Below are 22,982 nucleotides of genomic sequence, written 5' to 3'. Positions count from 1 at the left end.
ATGAAACAAAATAATGCGTATTTTAGCCCCTTGCACCAACGCTACATGCGGTGAACATTAAAGTGCTGTGTTCGCAAACCTTTGGGAGTCAACTTTGTGGTATGGTTGGCGCATAAAAAGTCAATCCAATGGGTTGTAATTAGGGTACAAATCCATTTAAAATAATTTCTACACATGATTAACATTCTAATATAAAAGATTTAATTTAAAAGTTTAAAAATAGATTTGGTGCTAATCCTTTGGATTAACTCTCAAATTCCCCCCCCCCCCCTCATTTAGAGTGTAGAGGGCGCAACATCGACTGGCTAGGAGAGACAGGCGACAATATGATACAGATATCTCTTCTCCAGTAATTCGTGTTGTCTGTGACAAAATGTACGCCTCCAATCAAGACTAGATCGAATCTTGCACAGTACACTTCTATGGTATAATCATGGAGTTAGGTATAGCATTCCTCCATGGGTATAGCATATTGACTCCCCAAATAAACGAATAATACAGTGATGTACCGTCTTACCTGATGTGTACATTTCAAAGTTGAATCCCAACGCATTGCACTCCGAAATGAGGACAAATAATGGTTCTTGCCCGGTTCTGTCAGAAACACTGCCGCGTGGCTGGTGAATATGGCTAGCCCTGGTTCGACTCCTCAGTTTACATAAGCCATGCTACCAGGGCTAGTGTATAGCCATGGGAGACCATGAAGGAAGGAATTTCTTCCTCCATTATGGCCAACCAGCCATCGTCACGCCCAGGTGGTTCATTACGTAATATCATAGAGTAAGGACAGAGACTCTACACTGTCCACATTTTTGTGGTTGTTATACTTATACATGATCCCAAATTAACAAAGCCACGCCAACTTCGCAATTACTAGTCCATTGCTTCACTCCAGAAACCCACTGGAGTTGAATATCTAGGTTTCAATTGAACTTGGCTTTTATACGTTCGTCATAGACCAAGTCTTCTTATCAGAGAATTAGAAGAATCTGGTGTCTTTAGCTAAAACTACACTCAAAACGTTATGCCATCTTTGGAACGGTCCGTGTGGCAGGAGAATCAACCCCTCTTCCCGGGATTCTGTCCTCCATCCCTCAACTTTCTTGAGACCATTTTATAATAACAGAAAACAGATATTATTTTACGGCAGTAGAATAAAGCAAGACAGTTCCCTAAGAACAACTCTACCTGGCAAGTAGATATACACACATGGTGTTACCGCAAACCAATATATATAGATATTATTTTGTATGAAAGTTTATACCGGAAGTGATGACCACTGGCGACGTGTCATTTCTAATTAACCCTTGTCGAGGCAAAACACATCACATTCTTGCAACAAGTGATCATTTTCTCACACTCTCTCCCCATACTTACAATAACACCTTTGTCAAGAAACGTATAGTTAAAAAAAAATGATATAAATAAACTAATTAATTAAATCGTAGAGGGAGTAATTTCTTTTATATTCAATAAACACCTCTTTCACTTCGGTGCTGGATATAATGATGTACCCCCTGTTTTGTATTCATTGTGTGCTTGGAATCTTAGGAATTCTTTAGTGGGGTTTGGAGTTTTTTTCGGGGGGATCCTTCTGTGCAAAAGGAAAAGGTGTACGGTGCTTTATATATCTGACCGCACAGACTGTCAACCTTGTACTGGGAGTCATCAACCTCCACCCCCTGTTTGCCAAACAGTTGTCCATCATTCGGTCAAGGATGTCATCACCATGATTGCCTTGTAACTCTCTGCGGTATTTATACATGTTCCGCTGTGAAATTAACACCAATAAAGGATGTCACACCCAGACTAGGTCAAATTCAATGCGGTCATTGGGCTTGGTTTGATTAACCACCCCCTTAGCGCACAACATGTCTGCCCGCAAAGACAACAAATAAACCAATTAAAACATAACTTCTTGTGTTTTAGAGTTTCGGTTCAATGACTGCTTGTGTTGTGATTGATCATAAATATTGATGTTGAAAATGAGCAAACTTTGATGAGTTCACGTTCGGAATTTTAAAATGTGTAGGTATAAAGGCCACATCTACCTTTGGTTTTTGAACCGTCCGAATGTTTTGATCCTATATAACGTAGATGTACGCAATAATCCAAGTGAGAACACTGGCCTTCTTTGACAATTACCATTGGTAGGTGTCCTGGGGTGGATTTCACAAAGGTAGTCCTAACTTAGGACTAGTCCTAGGCAATGCTAAGAGATAGGACCAGTCCTAAGTTAGGATGAGTTACTGGTCCTAACTTAGGACCAGTCCTATCTCTTAGCATTGCCTAGGACTAGTCCTAAGTTAGGACTACCTTTGTGAAATCCACCCCTGTGCCTTTAAAACGATGGTCGGCCGACCACCGCTTCAACTTTCACAATTTGGCGTAAGGGGGGGGGGCACACTTGAATCTCCAAAGGGGGGGGGGGGCACGGAATCTCCATCAATACAGGCACTTCGATCCGTGATTTCAGGAGATGATATTTTTCTAGCCGAATAAACTTTTAACAATTAGTACTGTTGTTTTTTCAAAAGTTTTTGTTTTATTAGAAACATACAAATAGCGGAATATCTTTTGCAACATGCATACAATGATTTAATAATAATGGAATACATGCAATTATGAACTAAACCGAAGAGGTAAATCACATTAATATCACTAATATTGCATTGATTGGCATCACCAATTGTAGTAATTATGAAATATAATAATACCACGTATAACATCCACCACTAACAGACCTATTTAAAACTAATTGAATATGAACTATTAAAAATACTTACACTGACGAATTTTATACACATATCTTCAAAAACAAATACTGAATTCATATTTTACTTTGAATAAATATGCAGCACCTTTTCGTTTTGACAAAGGAAATAAATAGCATGGAAAGAACAAAATTATTCAAATCAAGCAATTTTAACCGTCAAATCATACAAAGTACAATTTTGTACATAACAATTGTTCATGAAAGTCGGGACCTGAGCCATTGGTGTCAGTACTCTAGTACCTAACCGTTGGTACCTGAACAATTGGTACTTGTACTATCAGTACCTAACCATTTGTACGTTAACGATCGGACAGGTACTAAACCAGTGGTATCTGAACTCCAATGATACCTTTATCAATAAAAGATCCTGAGACATCGGTATCTGTACTTTTAGTACCTGAACCATTGGTACATGGAAAATTAGTATCGAGCTATTTGTATCTAAACCATCGGGCAGGTTTTGAATCAGCTGTATCTGAACAATTTTATCTCAACCACAGACACCTGCACAAATGGTACCTACAACAACCGTTGATATACCTGAACCATTTGTACCTGCAAAATTAGTACCGAACCATTTGTATCTAGACCATCGTGCAGGCTTCTAAATCGGCAGTATCTGAGTTATTCTATCTCAATCATAGATACATGAACCAGCCGTCGATTTCACAAAGAGTTAGGACTCGTCTTATCTCGAGTTAGGACGAGTAACTCGTCTTAACTTAGGATTAATCTTAAGGTCTGCATGCTACAGTGCAGGGTTGGGACTCGTCCTAAGTCCTAAGATTAATCCTAAGTTTTGTGAAATCGACGGCTGGGCCCAATTTTATAAATCCTGTAGTAAGCATACAAACTTGCTAAGCACCGACAAATCATGCTTAACTAGCAGAAACCGGTTAGGAGTCAAAGTTCCATAAAGTTTACATGATTGCAACTTTGCCAAACAGTATTTTCGGGTTGAATAACAGTTTTATGAAATTGTGCCCAGTATCTCTGTTACGTGCACTTGTTGGACATCAACCACTGAGACCTATTGTACAGAATCATGTGTACCATCAACCGCTGGTACCTAAACTATTATACATCAATCCCGATACCTGAATCATTGGTATACCCCAAACATTTAGCAAATTATCAAAAAACGTCTGAATAGATGGAAACGAATTTGAAATACATGAACACATTATTTAAGCAATAAATATCGTAAACCAATTGATCTATGATTTTTAGATATCTAAAAATGTAAGCATATTTTTCATATTCTTACCTATTGCACAGTGGGACAAAATTCAAAGGGTATAATCGCTATTTGAAAGACAACAAGATCTGTAAACGGTTCTAAAAATCAAGTTTTTGTCAAATATAACGACGATAGTACTTCTTTTTCTATGTCCTTCCCAGTATAAAAATATACATCAATTCAAACAATACAACAGTTCAATTGGGTCTACTTCAGCTTGTTACTAAACATCAGCAATAGCTGCCTTTCCTCCAGCCGTCGATCCTACCCGCCTACATTGCATGACGACCAGAATAAGCAAGAGAAGAATGATGGCTCCTAACATGACGATTTCTATGGCGTCTGCATTGGCTGACATGAGGCTTCTAGCTGGCTGTGGCCGGACATCTGAAAGTCAAAAGAATTCAATTTGTTTTGTTAAGGTGCTTCATATAGGTGCTTCATAGGTGCTTCATATATCTGAGCTCTTAAATAAAAGAATAATGAAGATGAAAGCTGAATTTTAATCAGAGAGTGGCTTTGAAGAGAGTGAAGCCGTTTACTGAAGTTTTAACACTTTTTTTGGACCGGCTCTGAGAGTGTCAACATTGCAGCCAATCGGTTTGTCAAGCCAATGAATGGCCGAAACATGGAGTTTCCTCGAATTTGTTACTTTTATACGATCTTATGAAGATTTGAATGTGGGGAAAGTGAAATTTCAAAGTCAATTATGAGAAAGGGCGCCCTCCAGAGATCTGGAAATTGTCTTTAGTTTGTTATAATAATTTGTACAAAACAACTATTGTACCTTGGTCATTTGTAAATCTAAGCTGGCCTCCGGTGCTTGGGTAAGCACCTGAAGAGGATCCAGCTTGACTGACGTCACGTCTCCATCTCGTTTCTGGAACGTCGCCTCTGCCTCTGATTGGTCTATGGATGTAAGGGTGATCGACGTCAGGTCTAGCTACAGACTCTGGAACGTCACCTCTGCTGGTTGGTCTGCGGCTGAATGGGGGAATGACGTCATGTACCTGAGGGGAGCGGTCTCTTGGGCTGCATCCCACAGTGCACTTGGAGTTGGGGTCGCTGACGTCACATATTCTCATGTCACAGTGCACGTACACCTACACATTTTTAAGTATAAACTCATTTAATTAGCACCATGAGATGGCAGTGCAGTGAGATTTGACTGGAACTACAACCTTTGAATTATAATCATGACTATATAAATCTTGTAGTATTCGAGCATTCTCTGTTGTTGCTCACCATGGAACCATCTTTCATCAAACATTAGTGCAGCCAGTATTCCGTCAGTAGCTATGAATCTTTTAAGTCATATATAAAGTGAAATCGCATTGTTTCGTTCTGATTGTGAAAGTCGTTGTTTACCTTAATTTAAACATGTTTCTTTTAACCTTTTAACTTTGTACAAAATTTGCAGTGTGCTGAGATAATTGTAAGCGGTTCACTTAAAATGATAAACTATTGAGATTAGCTCATTTAAATAAATCGACATAAGAACTTTTCTTAAGTTGTCAGTTGTTAAAGTTGTAGTTTCTAGACTTACCAATCCATGGATGTTATCTCCTAAGAAGGCAAATGAGTCGATGACGAATCGCTCCGTTTTTCTTGAAGGTGGAGTCAAGAGTCGCACTGTGTCATCAATTGGACATCTGGGGTAAACACAAATAGAGAACAAAATAGTTACAATAGATTCACCAGTAGGGGTAACATCATCAGGGGCCCACTTTAAGTAATAATTGCTTTTCAGTCATCTGCACGTTTACATCCCGATAATATGGAGATAATGCAGTAATTCACAAGTGAGAAACAGTTACATTCTCTTTGACAATTATTTCGGGGGAAAAAAATCAGATTTCGAAAAGATGGATCCAATGTGAATCTAGTTCACAAAATGGACTTGACTTACCCATTGGCAATAAACTCGAACCTGGTAGCGTCAAATGGATTGGTGGTGGGTGTGGCCCAGCAGCTGTCAATCATGAGGTCACAGTTGCCGTCACAGGTGGCACGCCCCTCGAAGTGCATGCGTTGTTTCAACTGAACTCCAACGGGGAACTCCTTCATGTTGTAAGCCCTTGAGTAGCTCTCGTCTTCGTACATCCTTAGTGAGAAATTGAAGTTGCCATAGCCTTTCTCGTAGTAGACGATGGTGGTGACGTTGGGGTCAAAGGACAAGTAGCTGACCTTTGAAGCATCCACGTGACAGGTCAGGTGGATTTCAATGAAGTGATTTCGTGTGATCTCGCTGCCTGGTGTGTAAGGCTTGGGTGGGATGTACACCACGTTCTCAAACGCCAGAAAGTTTCCTTTTTCTGAAGCCTGTAAGGGAAAAAAATAAAACTTTTTAGATCCTATCTGGGATTTAAGGCATTGCATGGTGAAATATCAATGTATATTTAGTGTGCGGTAACACTAAGTGTATAGTACTTGCTAGGTAGATTATGCTATTTTGAGAACTTTTCTCGCCTTATATTCCACGGAAATTCAGTATTGTCAAATGCAGACATTGTTGTATTGACTTAAAAGTCTTACAAACAACTGCATATGAACTAACTGCATTGTACTTAATTGTTAAGATGCTTACCCTCGTTGTCGTCTTGCAAGCGTCATATGACGTCCCGATGACGTAGTGAGTCCTGTTGAAGTCGCGCCCAGTGCAGTTACGGTCGTTGAGGTACATTGCTTTGGGGTCAATGTCACCCACCAGACGTTTCGACACGAAGGTCTGCATGAAATTCTCCCTGCAGTCCGCGTTTGCCGTTGGTTGAAACTTTGTCATCTCATTTATATTTGCTGGCAGCAGACGACCTGTTTTGGGGAGAAATATTAAGATAACTTAAAAATTCCTCAGGAACAAAAGTATTCAGAATCTGTATGCACTCTAGTTGTAGAAAAATTAACGCCAGTGACGTTCAGCCAAATATAATTTGGTCAGCCAGTGGTTAGACAGTATGACTTGTCTTACAAGGTTATGGGTTAGAATCCCCAAACCAGCCACTGATTTCACAATGAACAGTGTAAGTAGTGTCGTCTATACTGGATCATAGTTTCTAGATTTATGCAACTCATATTATTCATAATGTTTGTTTGAGAGAGATTTGGTTGTTGCAACTTTGCGTTTGTTTCACATTGTGAGAGTTTGACGAGTTCCCTTAACAGGAACAACCAAACAAAGAAACAAACAAAGATGTTAACAAGTGTTTAAAGCTAATCCTAGTTTCTTGTCAAACTTACCTGTACGCCTAAACCGCCAATCTGCACCAGTTGGGATCCTGACATCGCAAGTTTGTGCGCTTTTTACCGCACCAACGTCAACTTGAATTCTGTAGTCCCTACCGTAAAGGATTGCTGCCGCCACCGGGATGGAAAACGACAGCGAACTGCCGTTGACTGTGACGGCATCGGACGAAGTATCCACCCTGTACATAGCTATCTCGTCAGAGTTCAGTATCGTGACGTGGGCAGGTGACGTAACCTTCTGGACCTGTTTTAAAAAAAACAAGTGTTTGAGGTCATTGTTTTGTGTTGTTAATGGCTATGATGACGTCATTAATCAGAGGTGAGCATATTAATAAATTTAAAGGGAGTGAACGGTACACTTTTTGGACGCTTGGTGGCGGCAGACTTACTAGGTGAAATCCATTGTTCACGGCAACGTGCTCATGCTCAGAACTACGTAACCAATGGAAATTTACCTGGCAAGTCTGCTGTCACCTAGCGTCCCAAAGTCTCCCATTACAAACATGAGGACTTTATGAAAACTTACCGGTTTATTGTACTGAATTCTGATTACATCCCCAGAGATGTTTCCACCGGGTTGAGGCAGTGAGTCCAACGGCACGACGACGAGTGGTTCGAAGCTATCGCCGCTATCTTGGCAGAATGTGAGGAAGGTGAATCGCCATTCAGCCGTCTCAGGTCTGGACAGGTCGCAGTCCTGAGCACTGACCACTGCCCACTCGTCTACACGGATCTTATAGGTGTCTTCAAACTGAAGAGGTAGAGTCAACGGTAAGGTGAAGCTGAGTGAGCTACCACCAACGATGGTGACGTACGGTGAGGTGACGTCAACTTGGTAGAGTAGAGAGTCGAAGGTATCACGGAGAGAGATGTAGGCTGGTCGCAACGGCTTCTTGATCTAAAGAAGAACAATTATAACCAACATATCATGAAGGAGGCACTGTCATCAATAAAAAGGAAGCTCTTTCCAATTGTGATTTGTATCACAACAATGTTTCACAATAGACGAATGGAATGCCTTGACTCGTTACTTATTTCCAAAGATGTTGGTTCTCTGAAACTTGAACATTTAACAAATGAATGATGTGTTATTCAACCATTGACATGAACTAAACTTGATTGATAACCGATTTGCTTACCTCTTTATTGTAACTGATTGTCACAACTCGTCCACTGAGACTTTCTCCAGGCGCAGGAGTTGACTCCATCGGCAGAACATCAAGGGGCTCGTACTTCCCATCAAAGTCACAGAAAGTGATAAAACCAAACTCCCACTCGGCCATAGGGGGCGCTATTAAGTCACAGTCTTGGGCGCTCATCACGGCTCCTTCGTCTACACGGATCTTATAACCACCCCCAAATTGAAATGGAAGACTCGTTGAAAGAGAGAAGCTCAGCGTGTTTCCGTTTACTGAAACCTCTGAAGTGGACGCGTCGACTTGGAGAAAGGGGATATCGAACTCGTCATAAAGTGTGATGTAGGCCGTGTCAGCTGGTTGTTGGATCTGAAGAAGAAAACAATACAATGATTAGTTTCTTGACTGAATAACTTCTGCATGTTATTCATCGGTCAGACAATTCCAATGACTAGGATGAGACAAGTTTCTGCAATCTCTACCTACCTGTTTGTTGTATCGGATCATGATGGTCTGTCCAGCAAAGTCCTCCCCGGGTGAAGGGAGTGATTCTGTCGGCAGGACGGTCAGGGGTTCATACTCCTCGTCCTCGGTACAGAACGTCACAAACACGAAATCCCACTCAATCATTGGAGCTAACCCTAGGTCACAGTCTCTGACACTCACAGCGGCACCTTCATCCACTCTGATCCTGTATGTACCCTGAAACTCTAGTGGAAGAGTCAACGGAAGTTCGAAACTCAGGGTTCTGCTGTCGATGGTGACGTCAGGTGTGGACGTGTCGACTCTAAAGACGAGGGAGTTAGCACTGTTGAAGATGGTGACAAATTTACTCTCTGCTGGCTTTAAGATCTGAAAAATCAACAGTTAAAATACACTTATACACTGTCCATGGTTTCATGCTCTCGTACCAAAATGGGGGCTGACTGTAGGCCTACTTTAACCTAAAGTATCCAGTCAATTACGATACAAGTTTTCAAAGCTTCTCACCTTTTTGTTGTACGTAACGCTAACGACATTCCCCTTCAACTCCGCTCCGATAGCTGGTACCGAATCCTCCAGAACCACAGCCAAAGGTCGGTAGTCTCCGTCACAGAAAGACTCAAAAATAAAATCCCATTCTGCCGCTGAGGGCGCTGCTTCACACTCCATACCGCTTCTCACTGCTCCTTCATCTACGCGGATTTTATAAACACCCCCTCGTTGCAATGGAACATCGTAGGGCAGGGAGAAAGTAAGGGTAGCTCCAATGATGGACACTCGTTCGGAAGTAGTCTCGATTCGGAAGATGGGGGTGTTACTGGCGTCCAAGATGGAAACGTAAGTTGGTCGAGAAGCCTTTCGGATCTACGTTGAAAACAAAACATATTCAGATTAGGTTGAGTTGTTACAATGTTGTTAAAAACGTTGTGTTTTACCCGTTTGCAGGAAGTTTTTACACCTGGAATAAGCTGTATGACAACAGTTTGAGCCTTTATTTACCTGTTTGTTGTATGTAATTTGAATGGTGTCTCCACGAAGAGTTGCCCCTGGGGACGGTGCTGATTCAGACGGGAGAACAATCAACTGAGGAGCAAGGTTAGCTGGATCTGTAACAACAAAGTTTTGACATTTTAGTTAAAATTTCCATTCAAATCTTGTTACTTTTTTCAGCTGCCGTATTTAATTTTTTGTTGCATTTTGTACAAACTGCTTACATACATACTTTAGAAAGTCTTAGTGCTTCAAAATACGTACCAACAACATTGACATACACGCAAGCCATGTCACTGGAGTATTTATAGTTCTCTTCGGCTTCGTAACAGATCACGTGACGCCCAATCTGGTCGCTGGTTGGTGTCCAGGAAAGAGTCACTGAAAATTCATCATAAGTTCCATACACTCTGCTGACTGGACTGGCATGGACGCCAGAGGGCTTGATGGTTTCAAAAGAGGTTATGCTGAATAATCGAAAAACAGTTCAGTTAAATTCAAACTCAGTTTTACTTCAAAAATTTCTTGAAGAAAACAAACTTGAACAATGCAAGTGCGGGAATTCGATATGTAGGCCCCATACCTTTAAATAGTAACAATTGTAGTAAGTGTGAAGATAACAGACAATATGCAAATATAGAGGCATCTTCGTTATTCGTGAAGCCCGAGGCTTGTAGTGAAGTGCCTTACACGGAACAAAGCGAGATCGAAATAAAAAGAGACATTAAGTCAACATTTAGATAGAGAGAGGTGTTTGTTCTTTATTGGGTCAACAATTCGGATCACTTTGCCTTTTCATTCTTCTTCAGCCAAGTGGTAAACATGACTCCAGCGTTTTGAATAAAGCACAGGGTCGTAGTCCATTGTTTTCGTGACCTTCCAGTTTTCGTGGAATATTTTTTTCAGGTAACAAGGTGAAAGCCAAATTCACACGCTATGTACTCACAGTGATCCGGGTCCCGAACTGCAAGTGATAGTTTTAACGTTGTGGAAGGGGGAGGCTGCTTAGTTGCAAAATACCTAACAACCGATTTTAAGGAATTCAATTGTTGAAGGGTTTGGGTACTTTTTGTATGACACAAAACACAATGTCCACAAATTTACATTAAATTTACACGGTTCGGAGATAATGATGGTGGAAAGTTTCCCTTAAAATATTATCCTGCTGAGGTGCTGCACTTTTGGAGAAATGAGTTAAACAAGTCACAGTGAAACGAAAAATATTTTAGCATGTGTTTACCAGTTTTTACCTGTTATGGTATTTATACAGTGACATTGTTTTACCAAGTTTAATGTAATTTAAGAATAAGTTTAAAGCCATTGGACACTTTCGGTAAACAGTATTGTCCAAAGGCCCACACTTCGTGTATCACAACTGATACAAAAAATAACAAACCTGTGAAAATTTAGGCTCAATCGGTCATCGGAGTCGGGAGAAAATAACGGGGAAAAAACATCCTTGTTTCCGCACGTTTCGCCGTGTCATGACATGTGTTTAAAATAAATCCGTAATTCTCGATATCGAGAATTGATATTGTTATAATGTTTTCTCAAAAAGTAAAGCATTTCATGGAATAATATTTCTAGAGAAGTCTTTCACCATTACCTTCTGTAAACCCTGTAAGTTATTTGTAAATCTGTGAACTTTTAATTTGTTTTCTATACCGAAAGTGTCCAATGACTTTAATGTAAATCTGAGGACGTGTTACAACAAGTACCCGAACCCTTTTGAGCTTTGTAGAGTCAAATAAGCCTATAGTAAAATTAATTGTTTGTACTCACTATGCTCCTGGTTCCGAGCTGCGAGCCTTGATGGGCATAGAATACTCTCTACCGGTTGGAATGGTGATACACGTCCCATCCTCGCCAAGAAGTTCCGGCTTACGGCATTTGCCATCACGGTCGACTACTTCAATGAGAAACTGGACGGGGATCTTGCTCAACGGTGTGGTAGGATCAGATGGAGCGTAGTCCTCTACCATGACTGCCATGGCGTACGTACCGGCTGGGTTGCGCTTGTTGAAGGTGATTTTGCACGAGTCCTAAGTAATAAAATTCAAAACCGAATTCTTAGTAAAAAATATGGTTAATTTAAAATGCATAAGTTGAATACTAAGTGTATAATTTGGTTTGTGGTTACAACATGATTGTGTGTAGATCATGTTCTTTGAGAACTTTACATTCTACTACTGCGGAGTAGATTTTCGGAATTCTTGAGACTTCTTAGTTGTTAAAACAAAAACAAAAAAAATGTCCTGCTTTGAGGGCTTAGCCTCTAAGAAAAGTGAAGCAAACATTTCAACTTTAGGGAAGTGTCACGGCTTACCTCAAGTAAAGCACCGCTCTTTCGTCTCCCTGAATCAACAAAAGGTTCCCCACAAATGTCCCCATCGTCGGCGTTGCATTCATTCCTAGCTGGGTCGGTCCATCGGCAACGAATGTCATCACCATCGGCATCCCAAGCTAATGGAAACAGTAACAACAACATCAACATCAATTAAAAAGTTCGGGTAATTTTTGTATGATATAAAACACAAACGTTTTCAGATTCACATACAGTTTAAAGATATACCTGCTAGGGTGATTACCCGCTGAGGGTGCTGTTGTTTTTGAGAAACTAGTAAAAAAAAAAGTTTCACAAAAAATATTTTAGCATGTACAACGTACGCGACTCTCCTGAAAACATTGTTTTGTGATTTTCACTGGTTAAAAAAAAATGTACGACTAATGAAGCTGAAACTTTTAAAGGTAAATTATCAAAAACTTGATGAACAAATACATAATGATGGGACATGACTTTATTTTCGTTATCTGTTATACAAATCAAGGTGCAATTCATTGAATAGTTGCTTTCTCATGGGTCTTTTTATGTATCTTACCTCTGATGTATCTGGTGTATTTACATCCTCTGTACAGCCTGTACACGGGGAAACTTCCTGATACCGGAGGGCTGTTTGGTCGTCCGGTATCTGGGCGCGGTGTAATGTCTATGGTGGAAACCATGTTCCAGCCCCTGCCGTTACCCTGATCGTTGCCGTTGTTCGCTACGTTTGTCGGCCAACAACATTCCTCAAAACTGTCGGTTTAGAGAGAGGGGATAACGGTTATTACTTTTTAAGCCATCTAGTTTCTACAATTGTGAAATTGACAAAAGTAAAATCTCACAGACCAATTTTTTTTAAAGTAATTTTAGAAACACTTTGTATGAAGCGGGTGTGCGCTGGAATTGGCAAAAATATGATCTCAATTTTGGTTTAAAAAAAAATAATTATCTTCAAACTTTTTGTGTGTGAAGTGATTATAAAACTTGTTGAAAATGTTGCATTAAATGTTTTTATATTCTCGATACTTACTTGATATCCACACGTGTTACTCCCGGTGCTAATACGTAAGGCATGATGTAGTATCCTGCAGACCAGTCCATAGTCTCATCGTAGTCAGTACAGATGTACTTGGCCCAGCTGATTCTCACACCATCGACACGGAATGCACCCTCAGTACTCAGTTCCGTTCGGTCATCGATGGCTCGAGTGGTACATGCCTCGTGCAGGTAGCCATTCGAATATCTATGCCTGAAGTTCATCCGGTAGAATATTTCAACCTAGGTGACGGGAAGAAAACCAAATCTTAAATTTGCCGTTTCCTTTGCTAGAGAGAGAGATGTATACATAGGCTCCCGATAAGAGGTTCCCCAGGGGTCCATTCTGAGACTTCAATACTTACATGATTTGGGTTATCATCGTCTGCTTTCCACGTTATAGATCCTCCTTTGTAATGACCAACCTCTCTACTCGTCGTAAGCTCGAGGAATGAGCACGCCAAAAGGGCGACAAAAACTGCAACACCTCTCATTTTGCTTCCAACCAAACGAGTCAAAGTCTCTGAAAAAAGTACTGCCTTGCTGTAGAAAGGATTTTTTTGAAGTTGTTAAAAATTGAGACAAAGCCTTTGAAAAAATTACTGCCTCGCTTGATGTAGAAAAAATGTCTTTATAGTAATAGTAAAAGTTTCTTGTGCTCCCGCGCTTTCTGTGTTTACTCTTTCGTCTGCTGCTGTCTAATGCCTAGTTCCTGACCGTGAAGCTATATTTATAGTATCTAGAAGTCAAGCCACCTGTATGGCCCCGGAAGGTATTTGTTGTTCACGTAGGTGTCAAAACCAGCCAACCACGTATCAATACTTGTCTTGCTTTACTGGTCATTTACCCGTAATCAAGGCTATAGGCAGCCGCATTCCTCAGTCAACTCACATACAGAACCGGGGTATCTGAATATTTAACCAGTCCACAGAAAACCGACCAATGGGCAGTCGTGGCACGAGATGACGTTACTGGGCTGCCCCGTCAATTGGTCAGAACGTATGACGTTATAGGAAGAAAGTACTGCATATTCATGACGTGGACCATCCACCGGCCAACCGCAGGCAGCCCAGACGGGTGGGATGATAACTAATCCACGGACTTTCGAGTCTCATTCATAGAAATACTTTGCAGCGAAACTCAAGTCCCAATACCAACCAGTGGTCCGGATGTCCATATTTGGAAAGGAAGGTCTTCTAAATATATATTGCTAGTGCACTGCAGCTAAACTAATACCGCGGGGTACGGGGTCATAGAGGTTAAACAATCTAATAATGTGGATTATTACTTAACCATTTGTCATAGTCCTTAAAGAGGTAGACCTCATGGGTGGATCAAAAACCATAGAAACCAGGATTAGTTTACAAACAAATAGCTTGAACAATACTTTACAAAATGTGGGTATAGGCGTACATTTGTTGTACATCCCTTGTAACGTTTGCGGTAAGACGATTTATCTGTGGGTTTATTTTGTCAATTAATGCAAGAAATACATTTAATCAAAACCACGATCAACATATTTGTGGTGTTAATTTTGAGAATCTCCCTCTCCTCAATTTTTTTTTAATATAAAACTCTCTTGTAAAAACTTTCAAATAATGGACCGTACATTATTGTAGGCATTCGGTAATTTTCGGCAAATTTATCAGAGACCGTTTTTGCGCTTCGGCGAAATTGGCAACTCCTCAGCAAACAGTCAGTTCAAATTTTGTGAGCAAACTTTTTTTGCGATTAAAAACGTCAGTTATAACAATTTACTGGAACAGCATTCGAATTCACAGCATTGATTCGAAATCTATATTTGCACCTACTCTGATAAATGCCAACCTTGATGGCTATAACAAAAACGCCTCTTAAGTTTGAATGGAATGCTGTTTATAAAAACTCGCATGCCTCAAAAAAGTGACACTGAGAAACTTTTTCAACTGGAGAGGCGAAAAAGATTTACTTCGAAAAGCATGAACTTGAAATAGTCAGCCTTTTGAAATTACAGGACAAATGTACAGTCAATGAGCTTCAGTCTGATGAGCGGATCTAATGGACTCCATGGACCTGAAGGAATGTCCAACCCTTCCCTGAATTGGATTTTAGAGTATTTTTTACACTTCAGTGAAAAGGTTTTAAAAGTTTATCAAGTATGACAGCCCCCCTCCGGCATTGGGTTTGGTTGTAGCAAAGAGAAGGCCGTGGTCCTTTCTCTGTGGCATATGAGACGTCATGTTTTTCGCTGCTGTTTTACTTGCAATGTTTCTTTAGAGGTAGGATCAAAGATTATCGGCTGTCAACGTGGTGCTGATTTTAACTTACAATTGTTATAAACAAAAACGATAACAATACAACAAAGTTACATGTTGTGAAAGTTAAACATGAATACAGTGGCGGTCTAGAAAAAAAAACAGCTTAAAACTGTTATTTTTACAATAAAAATGATATTTTCACAAAAACGTCAAATCATTCCACGTTTACAACAGTGAGGTGAAAGTAAAGTGGGTGTCAACCTCATCTTTGACCCCCATTTTTCGCAAACGGTCAAAACATTCAAAAGTGCGTTTCTTAGATTCAAATGTTTTCGGGTGAAAAATCGCCCAATCGAAATGAATCCTTTGTCAAAATGGGTTTTTACTATTATAGTTAACCAACAGCTGCTGTGGGAAGTTCATTTGCATATATAACTAATCTCAGGGAACGGTTTGAAATTTGTTCGTCTCCGATCACGCTGATGTAAGACCAACAGCTTCAAAACACCAAAGTTCCTTTGTACCTCACCGAAATAAGTTTTTATGGTCAGTATTTTAGTATTTACCAACCTGTGACTCAACCTTTAAGGAGAGGGCAAGCTAGGGACACACATTACAAGAAACACGTTGTCTCATGAGTCAAGATGAGGGGGCCATCGAAACTTGAAGACATCAAGAAAGGCCCATCAGCATTTGAAGAAATGACTAACTGTGTGCGTAATCGGTGCAGGTGTGTTTGAAGAAGTGGGAACTGAATCTTTCAAGAAAGCCCGTTCAGAAAAAGAGGCAGTTGGAATTATTGTTTAATTACATGCATCCTTCCTTTGAAGTGAATTGAAATTTTGTTGGTATATCTTGTGGCCAAACAGTCAAACCGTATGTAGGCTTTTTGATCTTCATTCTAAAGGAAAAATTCGTCGGTTCGATGATGTGAGGGCAATAATTGCTAAAAAATCATCAGAAAAATGAGTAAATAAATTTGAAAAGAATGAATCAAAAATCAACAAGTGTATTTGTGAGATTATACCCCTGTTTTCTATGCATTTTTCAGAGTCACAACACAACTCAAACGAGGCTTATTAATTTTAGATATTTTCCTAGTTTGGAATAATCAATACTAAGTGTGATTGGGTTGTTTTTAAAACGAGTGGTATATTTAATAGGAATTTGTGAGATTATACACTCCTATTTTCTAGTCTTTTTTTCATGGCTCATAGGTCTTGTATGAGAGTAAAAAAAAAAGGGTTTGGTCACGGCATTCAACTGCAAAATTGAATTCAATTCTGCTGATTCAAGTGAAGTCAATGCAAGCCAACTATTCGTATAGATGATCAATGGCGCCAGACACCGTATCAAGGGGAATTTGTGTTAAATGGTTTACTGTTGCAGACTATAAATTAAGCTTTACAATGCTGAACAATTGCTGAGGGTCATCGCCTGTTAAATGACTACTCAGCTGCAAAGAATATTAAACGATTTGCCTTGGGCTTGAGAAATGCTTAATTTCCCAAAATTCTATATACTATTTTGTAAATAAAAAAACACTGACGCTATCTAAATAGAAAAAACTCTAACTAGAAAAAAAAAACATCAAAGAAAAAAAAACCTTCACATGTGGTAAACATTTCCAGGATTTGGTGTCAACTTTTAAGTTATTTTGATAACCACGGCCAGGTCAAACTGTGGTCAGAGTCACTTCTTTCCATTGGACCTTACGTTATAGACGGCCGCTGGGACACCGACGGGTTTCGACCTACATGGCCAACGGGGACATGCGCTTCCCGTCTCCCCATGAATGGTGGGTCGGTGTGCGCTCTCATCTAAAAAGGGGGGAAATTATCCTTGAATGTTAACTCAAGTCAGGAAATAAGGCCTGCATGGAACTGCCCGATACATTAATCTGCACATCTTGGAGATAAGCTGTTAAGTAAGATTCCGTCGTAAATTAGGTTGCCTTCAAAAAGTTAAGGTCGTCCCACAAAAACTGACAAACAATACGACCGTTCAGTGCCCCACTCCTACCTTACGGTCTTCAACCTTGGATTTCAGATTGATTGTTGTTTGCTGCTTTGCAAGCAAATCTGTGCACAATTCAAGTTATCATAAGGGATTAGACCTTATGCACATGACGTTATTTAAATAGGGCGCCCTCGCCTAGGGGTCAAAATGGGGTCAAAAAGTGTTCAAAACTGTGAGTTTCCAACATTTATTATCGGTGCTAAGATGAGCTATTATAGTCTGTAAGCACAAACACTTGCCTATAGCAGAAACGCTTCCAGCCAAAATTGCATAAAGTTTACACTGTCGTGAGTAATGCCCGCTTAATTGTTTGCTTAGCAGAGAAATTTGTTCAGCAGTGTATTCTGCTTAACGGCTATGGAATAAAACCGATCCGGTCTTCGTTTCGTAGTGTTTTTGAATATTAAAAGTTTTAGTACAATCGAACTCCAACAGGTATAGTTTGCCTTTAAGGTTATAAACTATAATAATTGTGTTTTATTTTATTTTCCAAAACTGACATGGATCCTATGTAACAAACATCTCCACATCAGCACCCCTATGATAACTGAGTTCAGATGCGGAGTTTAATTGATATTTCGCCCACCAGTTTGCCAGCACTAGAGACTTAAAGAAAACAAACAGTGAACTTTAAAAACACAACGTGGCGCGCCTGTGGTGGGATGTTGTTTTCAGTCACACACTCCCAGTTCAACTGACAGTCACATTTTGTTATCTTATATCAGTGAAAAGGATCATAATAGACATAATGATATATTTATGGACGTTTATAAAATAACGTTTATATTGTACTCATATAGTCACTTGGTATTGGTCTCCAAAGGTGTGAACAAACAATGCTAAGATTGAACATATAAATGTTTACAGCTTGGCACTTTAGACAACCTTTATAAAGATGGTAATGGTGGAAAACTTCCTGCTGAAATTATAATTCTTAAAAAGAAATAGTTTTTGAGAAATTACTAAACGGTTGAGAGCAAAGAGAGTGATATAAAACAAGGACTGAAACATTAAATAAGTTTTAAAATAATAACGTTGTCGATTTGGGAAGTCGTTTTTTAATACAATGGTGTGCAGACAATAAGAACGGTGGGCATTGTATTGTTGTTGTTGTTGTTGTTGTTTACACTTGTTGTTGTCTGGTAGGAAAGTCGGTAGGAATCTGTTTACAGGTTTCTGAGGAAACGCCTTTTGTTTTTACAGGATGCCCGTCAAAAATTCACCCCCGGATCCCACCAGCATATCTCGGGAAATCAAGACGTTGAAGGAAGTGGGTCAAGGTATGATATTCCTATTCTGTTCATACAGGAACTTCATATGCCGGTTGTTGCCGGTAGATGCATTAAGGGATTCACTCTGAGGGTTAGAGTTATATCTTTGGCAGATTTTCTTTTTTAAAAAGTGGGAAAGGAAACCAGCGGTAGCTTTTACGAAGTTATTAATAAATGAAATTCAAAAGAAGCATCAATACAAACAAAACTGATTCACATTACAGTTTCCCGGCTTTGAAAACTTGTATTCAGAGAAATGTGAACGACCAGGATGTGACCTGCATTATAAACTTTGTGAGGAATTTAGTGCCAAGACAAGATAATCAAACTATCTCATTCGATTGGGTGAGAAAACTCACTAAGTATCTTGTTGATACGTTTTACCTATTGTGGAAAGACTATGGTAACCCCATCTTACAATAGACCTTGCTCTAGCCATAAAATCCCGCTTGTACACATGTATAGGTCCTTTTCGAAACCACGGTCTCGGCTCCAGATTCGGCTAGGCTAAGGCTAACTTGGCCCCGCGGTTGTTTTGACTGCTGCGCGTGCTTGGTTAGACTTGATTCAAGTCCCATTCTCGTGTGAGAGGTCCCTAAGCAAATACACCAACTTACCAAAAAACAAACAAACACGTAGCATACACGGTACAGTGCGCGCTCGCCGTCAAAATGTGTGGTCCCGAGACGGAACAGGTTTTGGAATGCAGAGCATCACAACAAAACAGTACTTTCCTTCATGGGATGGCACGGGATTGGGCCTTGAGTTAAGTCTAGTGCTTTGTCTGCGCTCGGGGCTTCAGGCGAAAGGACGGAGCAGTGGCGCAACCAGAGGGGGGGGGGGTGGGGGGGGCAGGGGGGGCCGGCACCCCCCCGCTCAGAACCCTTGCCCCCCCCCCCCCTCTTGCCCCCCCCCCCCCCTATATGAAATCAGAGATATGTATATTCTTATAGGCCTTATATATAAATCGTTTAAGGCTGCATAAAATGCTGCCGTAAAACGGAAAACTTTTATTCATTATCAGTAGGCCCTATGTGGACTATAACATGAAAAATGCGTGGAAACGCGCGCGTGATCGTATTGGCGGTAAATGTTTGTTGTGGTTTTGCGGTTACAGAGAGCGCGGATGTGACAAAGTTCTGTTAAATACGTGGTGGTCTGAACGCAGACCAATAGCTCCGTAAACACAAAGTCAGATCAAAGTACAGAGAAATTTACTACAGCACAAAAATGGCCAGCGAAAAAGGTTGCTTAGACCATTTCTTCTCCTTTGAAGCAAGCGGTGCAATTGAGAGGTAGTCCTATTATTTTTAAATATCCGTTTCGTAACTAAAATGTGATTATTAAACACCCACAATTTCGATCCTGTATTTTTGGCTTACACTTGTTACAATAAGGCCGAGTAAAAAAAGAAACATGTTTAGTGTCTGGGTTTCTCAAAAATAAGGAAGGAGGAGGGGCTTTTTATTTTTTATTTCAAGATGATCGCCATGAATGTCAAATATCAACTGTTTTTTTTCTGCTGCTGAAATACACAAAACATTAATGAAACAGTTTGGTCAAGGCATTCAGACAAGACATTCAGATTTTTTTTTTTTTTTTTGCTGAGATCATTTAAAATAACCCTTTAAAAAAAAAAGAGAAAAAAAAATGTGCATAAAAAAACTTAAGAGAAAAAAGAGGTGTCCTGTAAAAAGGAAGCGGGCGGGGACGCTAAACATATCTATTTTTCTATTTTTACTTGGCCTAATATTATTATGTTTTGGGTATTTACACACCCACAAAGCCTAGTTGAGAATACCGTGTACAACTCTAAATTGGTACTTGTTGACCACAGTTGGTAATTTAATCCTTTTATACAGTCAAAAAGTTTTATCTTATACAAAATGACATGTTCTCTAAGATTTTGTTGTTTTCGCAATCTTTTGTTACATGCTGACTATAGACTGTTTTAGAACTGCATTGGTGTGTATCAACTATATATCAGTTAACATATTTATTAATAATCTTGCACTTCTTTGGCCCCCCCCCCCCCCAAATTTAATCTTTGCCCCCACTTGCCCCACCAAATGAAAATGTCTAGTTACGCCACTGGGACGGAGCCTGAAGCCGAAGCCGTGGTTTCGGAAAAAGACCATAAATCGAAGAGCTGACCCTTCAAGTGCAAGGTTTCATTCCGAATTGAGAAATATTAGGGACTGACCGGGAAGTGTACCTAATCATTCATTGAATCTTGCCCATAGAGACAGACCTTTTAACGATTATTACCGGGCAAATAATAACAGAACGTCATCCCTTTCTGTGAAGTTGGAGGGGGGGGGGGGTGGTGGTAAATCACTGAATGTCATTGGTCATCGGTCAAGGTTAGAGTTTTAGCAAACCTTACATCGTCTTGAAAATGCGTTATTCCCACAGGCAGGAGAGACCTGGGTCGTCTAAAGACGCACCTGGGAGGGTCAAGGCAAACTCTCACATTCACAAAATTCCGTAATTATTTGCCAAGAAAGTTACACTGAAACAAATAATAATTCCAACTGCGACTTATATTGCAAGAGGGTAGAAAATACTCCACAAGTCCTTACCGCAATACATAACACATCAGGCCTAATACAACACAGGGGCAACGGAGGCAATTGTCCCTGTATAGTCATTACCTTGGTGCCAGAAGAAATTCACAATAATTTCTTCATTATATAGGTGCCTATCGAGGAGAAAACACCTTGATGCCCTCTTCAACAAGAAAGCACCGGGCTTGCCCCCAACACCCATACCCCTTCACCTCTTCCGCATTGAGAAGTCTAATGCGATGACTAAGTACTTTCACTAAACCAAACACCTGTTTCACCTGGCTGTTTTGTTTGTACATTATAATACTTTTGTTTTCTTCTCTATTTGTTGTTGACACCTTTAGCCCAGTGTGATGAGGGTGTGGGTTGCACAGCCCAGGAGGTTGTGGTATAGGTTCCGGATGTTTCGTATTTTCGGAACAATTTCTTCGTAATAGTTCGACTCGGAGAGACCGCTGCCTACGCAATGTCTGTCCAGACAGAAGGTATTAAATTAATACTTCCTTTTAAAAGCTAAAATCATTTTCCTGTATTGGTTTTTATTTATTTTGCCACCACCCGATTATTTCCCGTTGGCATAAGGTCAATGGCAGCAAGATACATATCCGTGTAAAGTTAAATCGCCCGATAAACTTTTACCATCATTTTAAAAAGAATGTTTTCCGAACGAGTTTTAAAACATGGTGGTGACGTTTCCAAACGAAAAGCACTTGACACATTTTAGTGTATCTCTGTGAATTTGCCTCAATACAAGAAAATCAGTAAGGAAAAAATACCCTTGTTGCACTCAAATTTGTGCGCTTTCAGATGCTTAAAAAAAGGTCTTCAACCCTTCTTTTAATATTTGAGTGGGGAATTACCTCTTTCTCAAAAACTACGTTACTTCAATGGGAGCCGTTTCTCACAATGTTGCTAACTTTCACAGCTCTTCATTGCTTGTTTCTGAGTAAGTTTGTTTGCTAACAGTTATTTTGAGTAATTACTAAAAGTGTCCGCTGCCTTTAAAGGCAGTGGACACTATTGGTAATTGTCAAAGACTAGCCTTCACATTTGGTGTATCTCAACATATGCATCAAATAACTAACCTGTGAAAATTGGAGCTCAATCGGTCATCAAAGTTGCGAGATAATAATGAAAGAAAAAAAAACACCCTTGTCACACGAAGTTGTGTGTGTTTAGATGGTCGATTTCGAGACCTCAAGTTCTAAATCTGAGGTCTCGAAATCAAATTCGTGGACAATTACTTCTTTCTCGAAAAGTATGGCACTTCAGAGGGAGCCGTTTCTCACAATGTTTTATACCACCAACCTCTCCCCAATACTCGTTACCAAGAAAGGTTTTATGCTAATAATTATTTTGAGTAATTACCAATAGTGTCCACTGCCTTTAAAAAAGTTCTTCGGGTCCTTCTTTAAATATTTGAGTGGAAAATTACCTCTTTCTCAAAAACTACGTTACTTCAGAGCATAGAGCAAGGACCAGATCCTTGCTTTTTGTCAGAGGGAGCCGTTTCTCACAATGTTGCTAACTTTGACAGCTCTCCATTGCTTGTTACTGTTTGAGTTATATTACCAATAAGTGTCCATCAGTGCCATTAAAAGTGAATTTCTTGCTGAATGTTGCCTCACAATCAACTCCTCTTGTCGTCTGTCACTTCACAAG

General features: G+C 40.0%; 1 protein-coding gene across 1 annotated transcript; it reads right to left on the bottom strand.

Annotated features, from left to right (window-relative positions):
- Positions 1–3,172: 3,172 nt before the first annotated feature.
- Positions 3,173–13,772, bottom strand: LOC139939652 (uncharacterized). Its single transcript, XM_071935701.1, has 17 exons — positions 13,592–13,772; positions 13,222–13,469; positions 12,748–12,944; positions 12,195–12,331; positions 11,651–11,910; positions 10,133–10,335; positions 9,878–9,984; positions 9,386–9,742; positions 8,882–9,247; positions 8,399–8,764; positions 7,786–8,157; positions 7,254–7,503; positions 6,604–6,827; positions 5,926–6,338; positions 5,563–5,668; positions 4,804–5,119; positions 3,173–4,403 (listed from the first exon to the last, which is right to left on the bottom strand). The coding sequence occupies exons 1-17, from the start codon at positions 13,718–13,720 to the stop codon at positions 4,240–4,242; spliced, it is 4,215 nt and encodes a 1,404-aa protein (XP_071791802.1). The 5' UTR covers positions 13,721–13,772; the 3' UTR covers positions 3,173–4,239.
- Positions 13,773–22,982: the final 9,210 nt, after the last annotated feature.

This window comes from Asterias amurensis, chromosome 7 (assembly GCF_032118995.1).
Source record: "Asterias amurensis chromosome 7, ASM3211899v1".
Lineage (NCBI taxonomy): Eukaryota > Metazoa > Echinodermata > Asteroidea > Forcipulatida > Asteriidae > Asterias > Asterias amurensis.
Note: the sequence above shows the minus strand (reverse complement) of the source record. Positions and strands in the feature narration are given on the sequence as shown.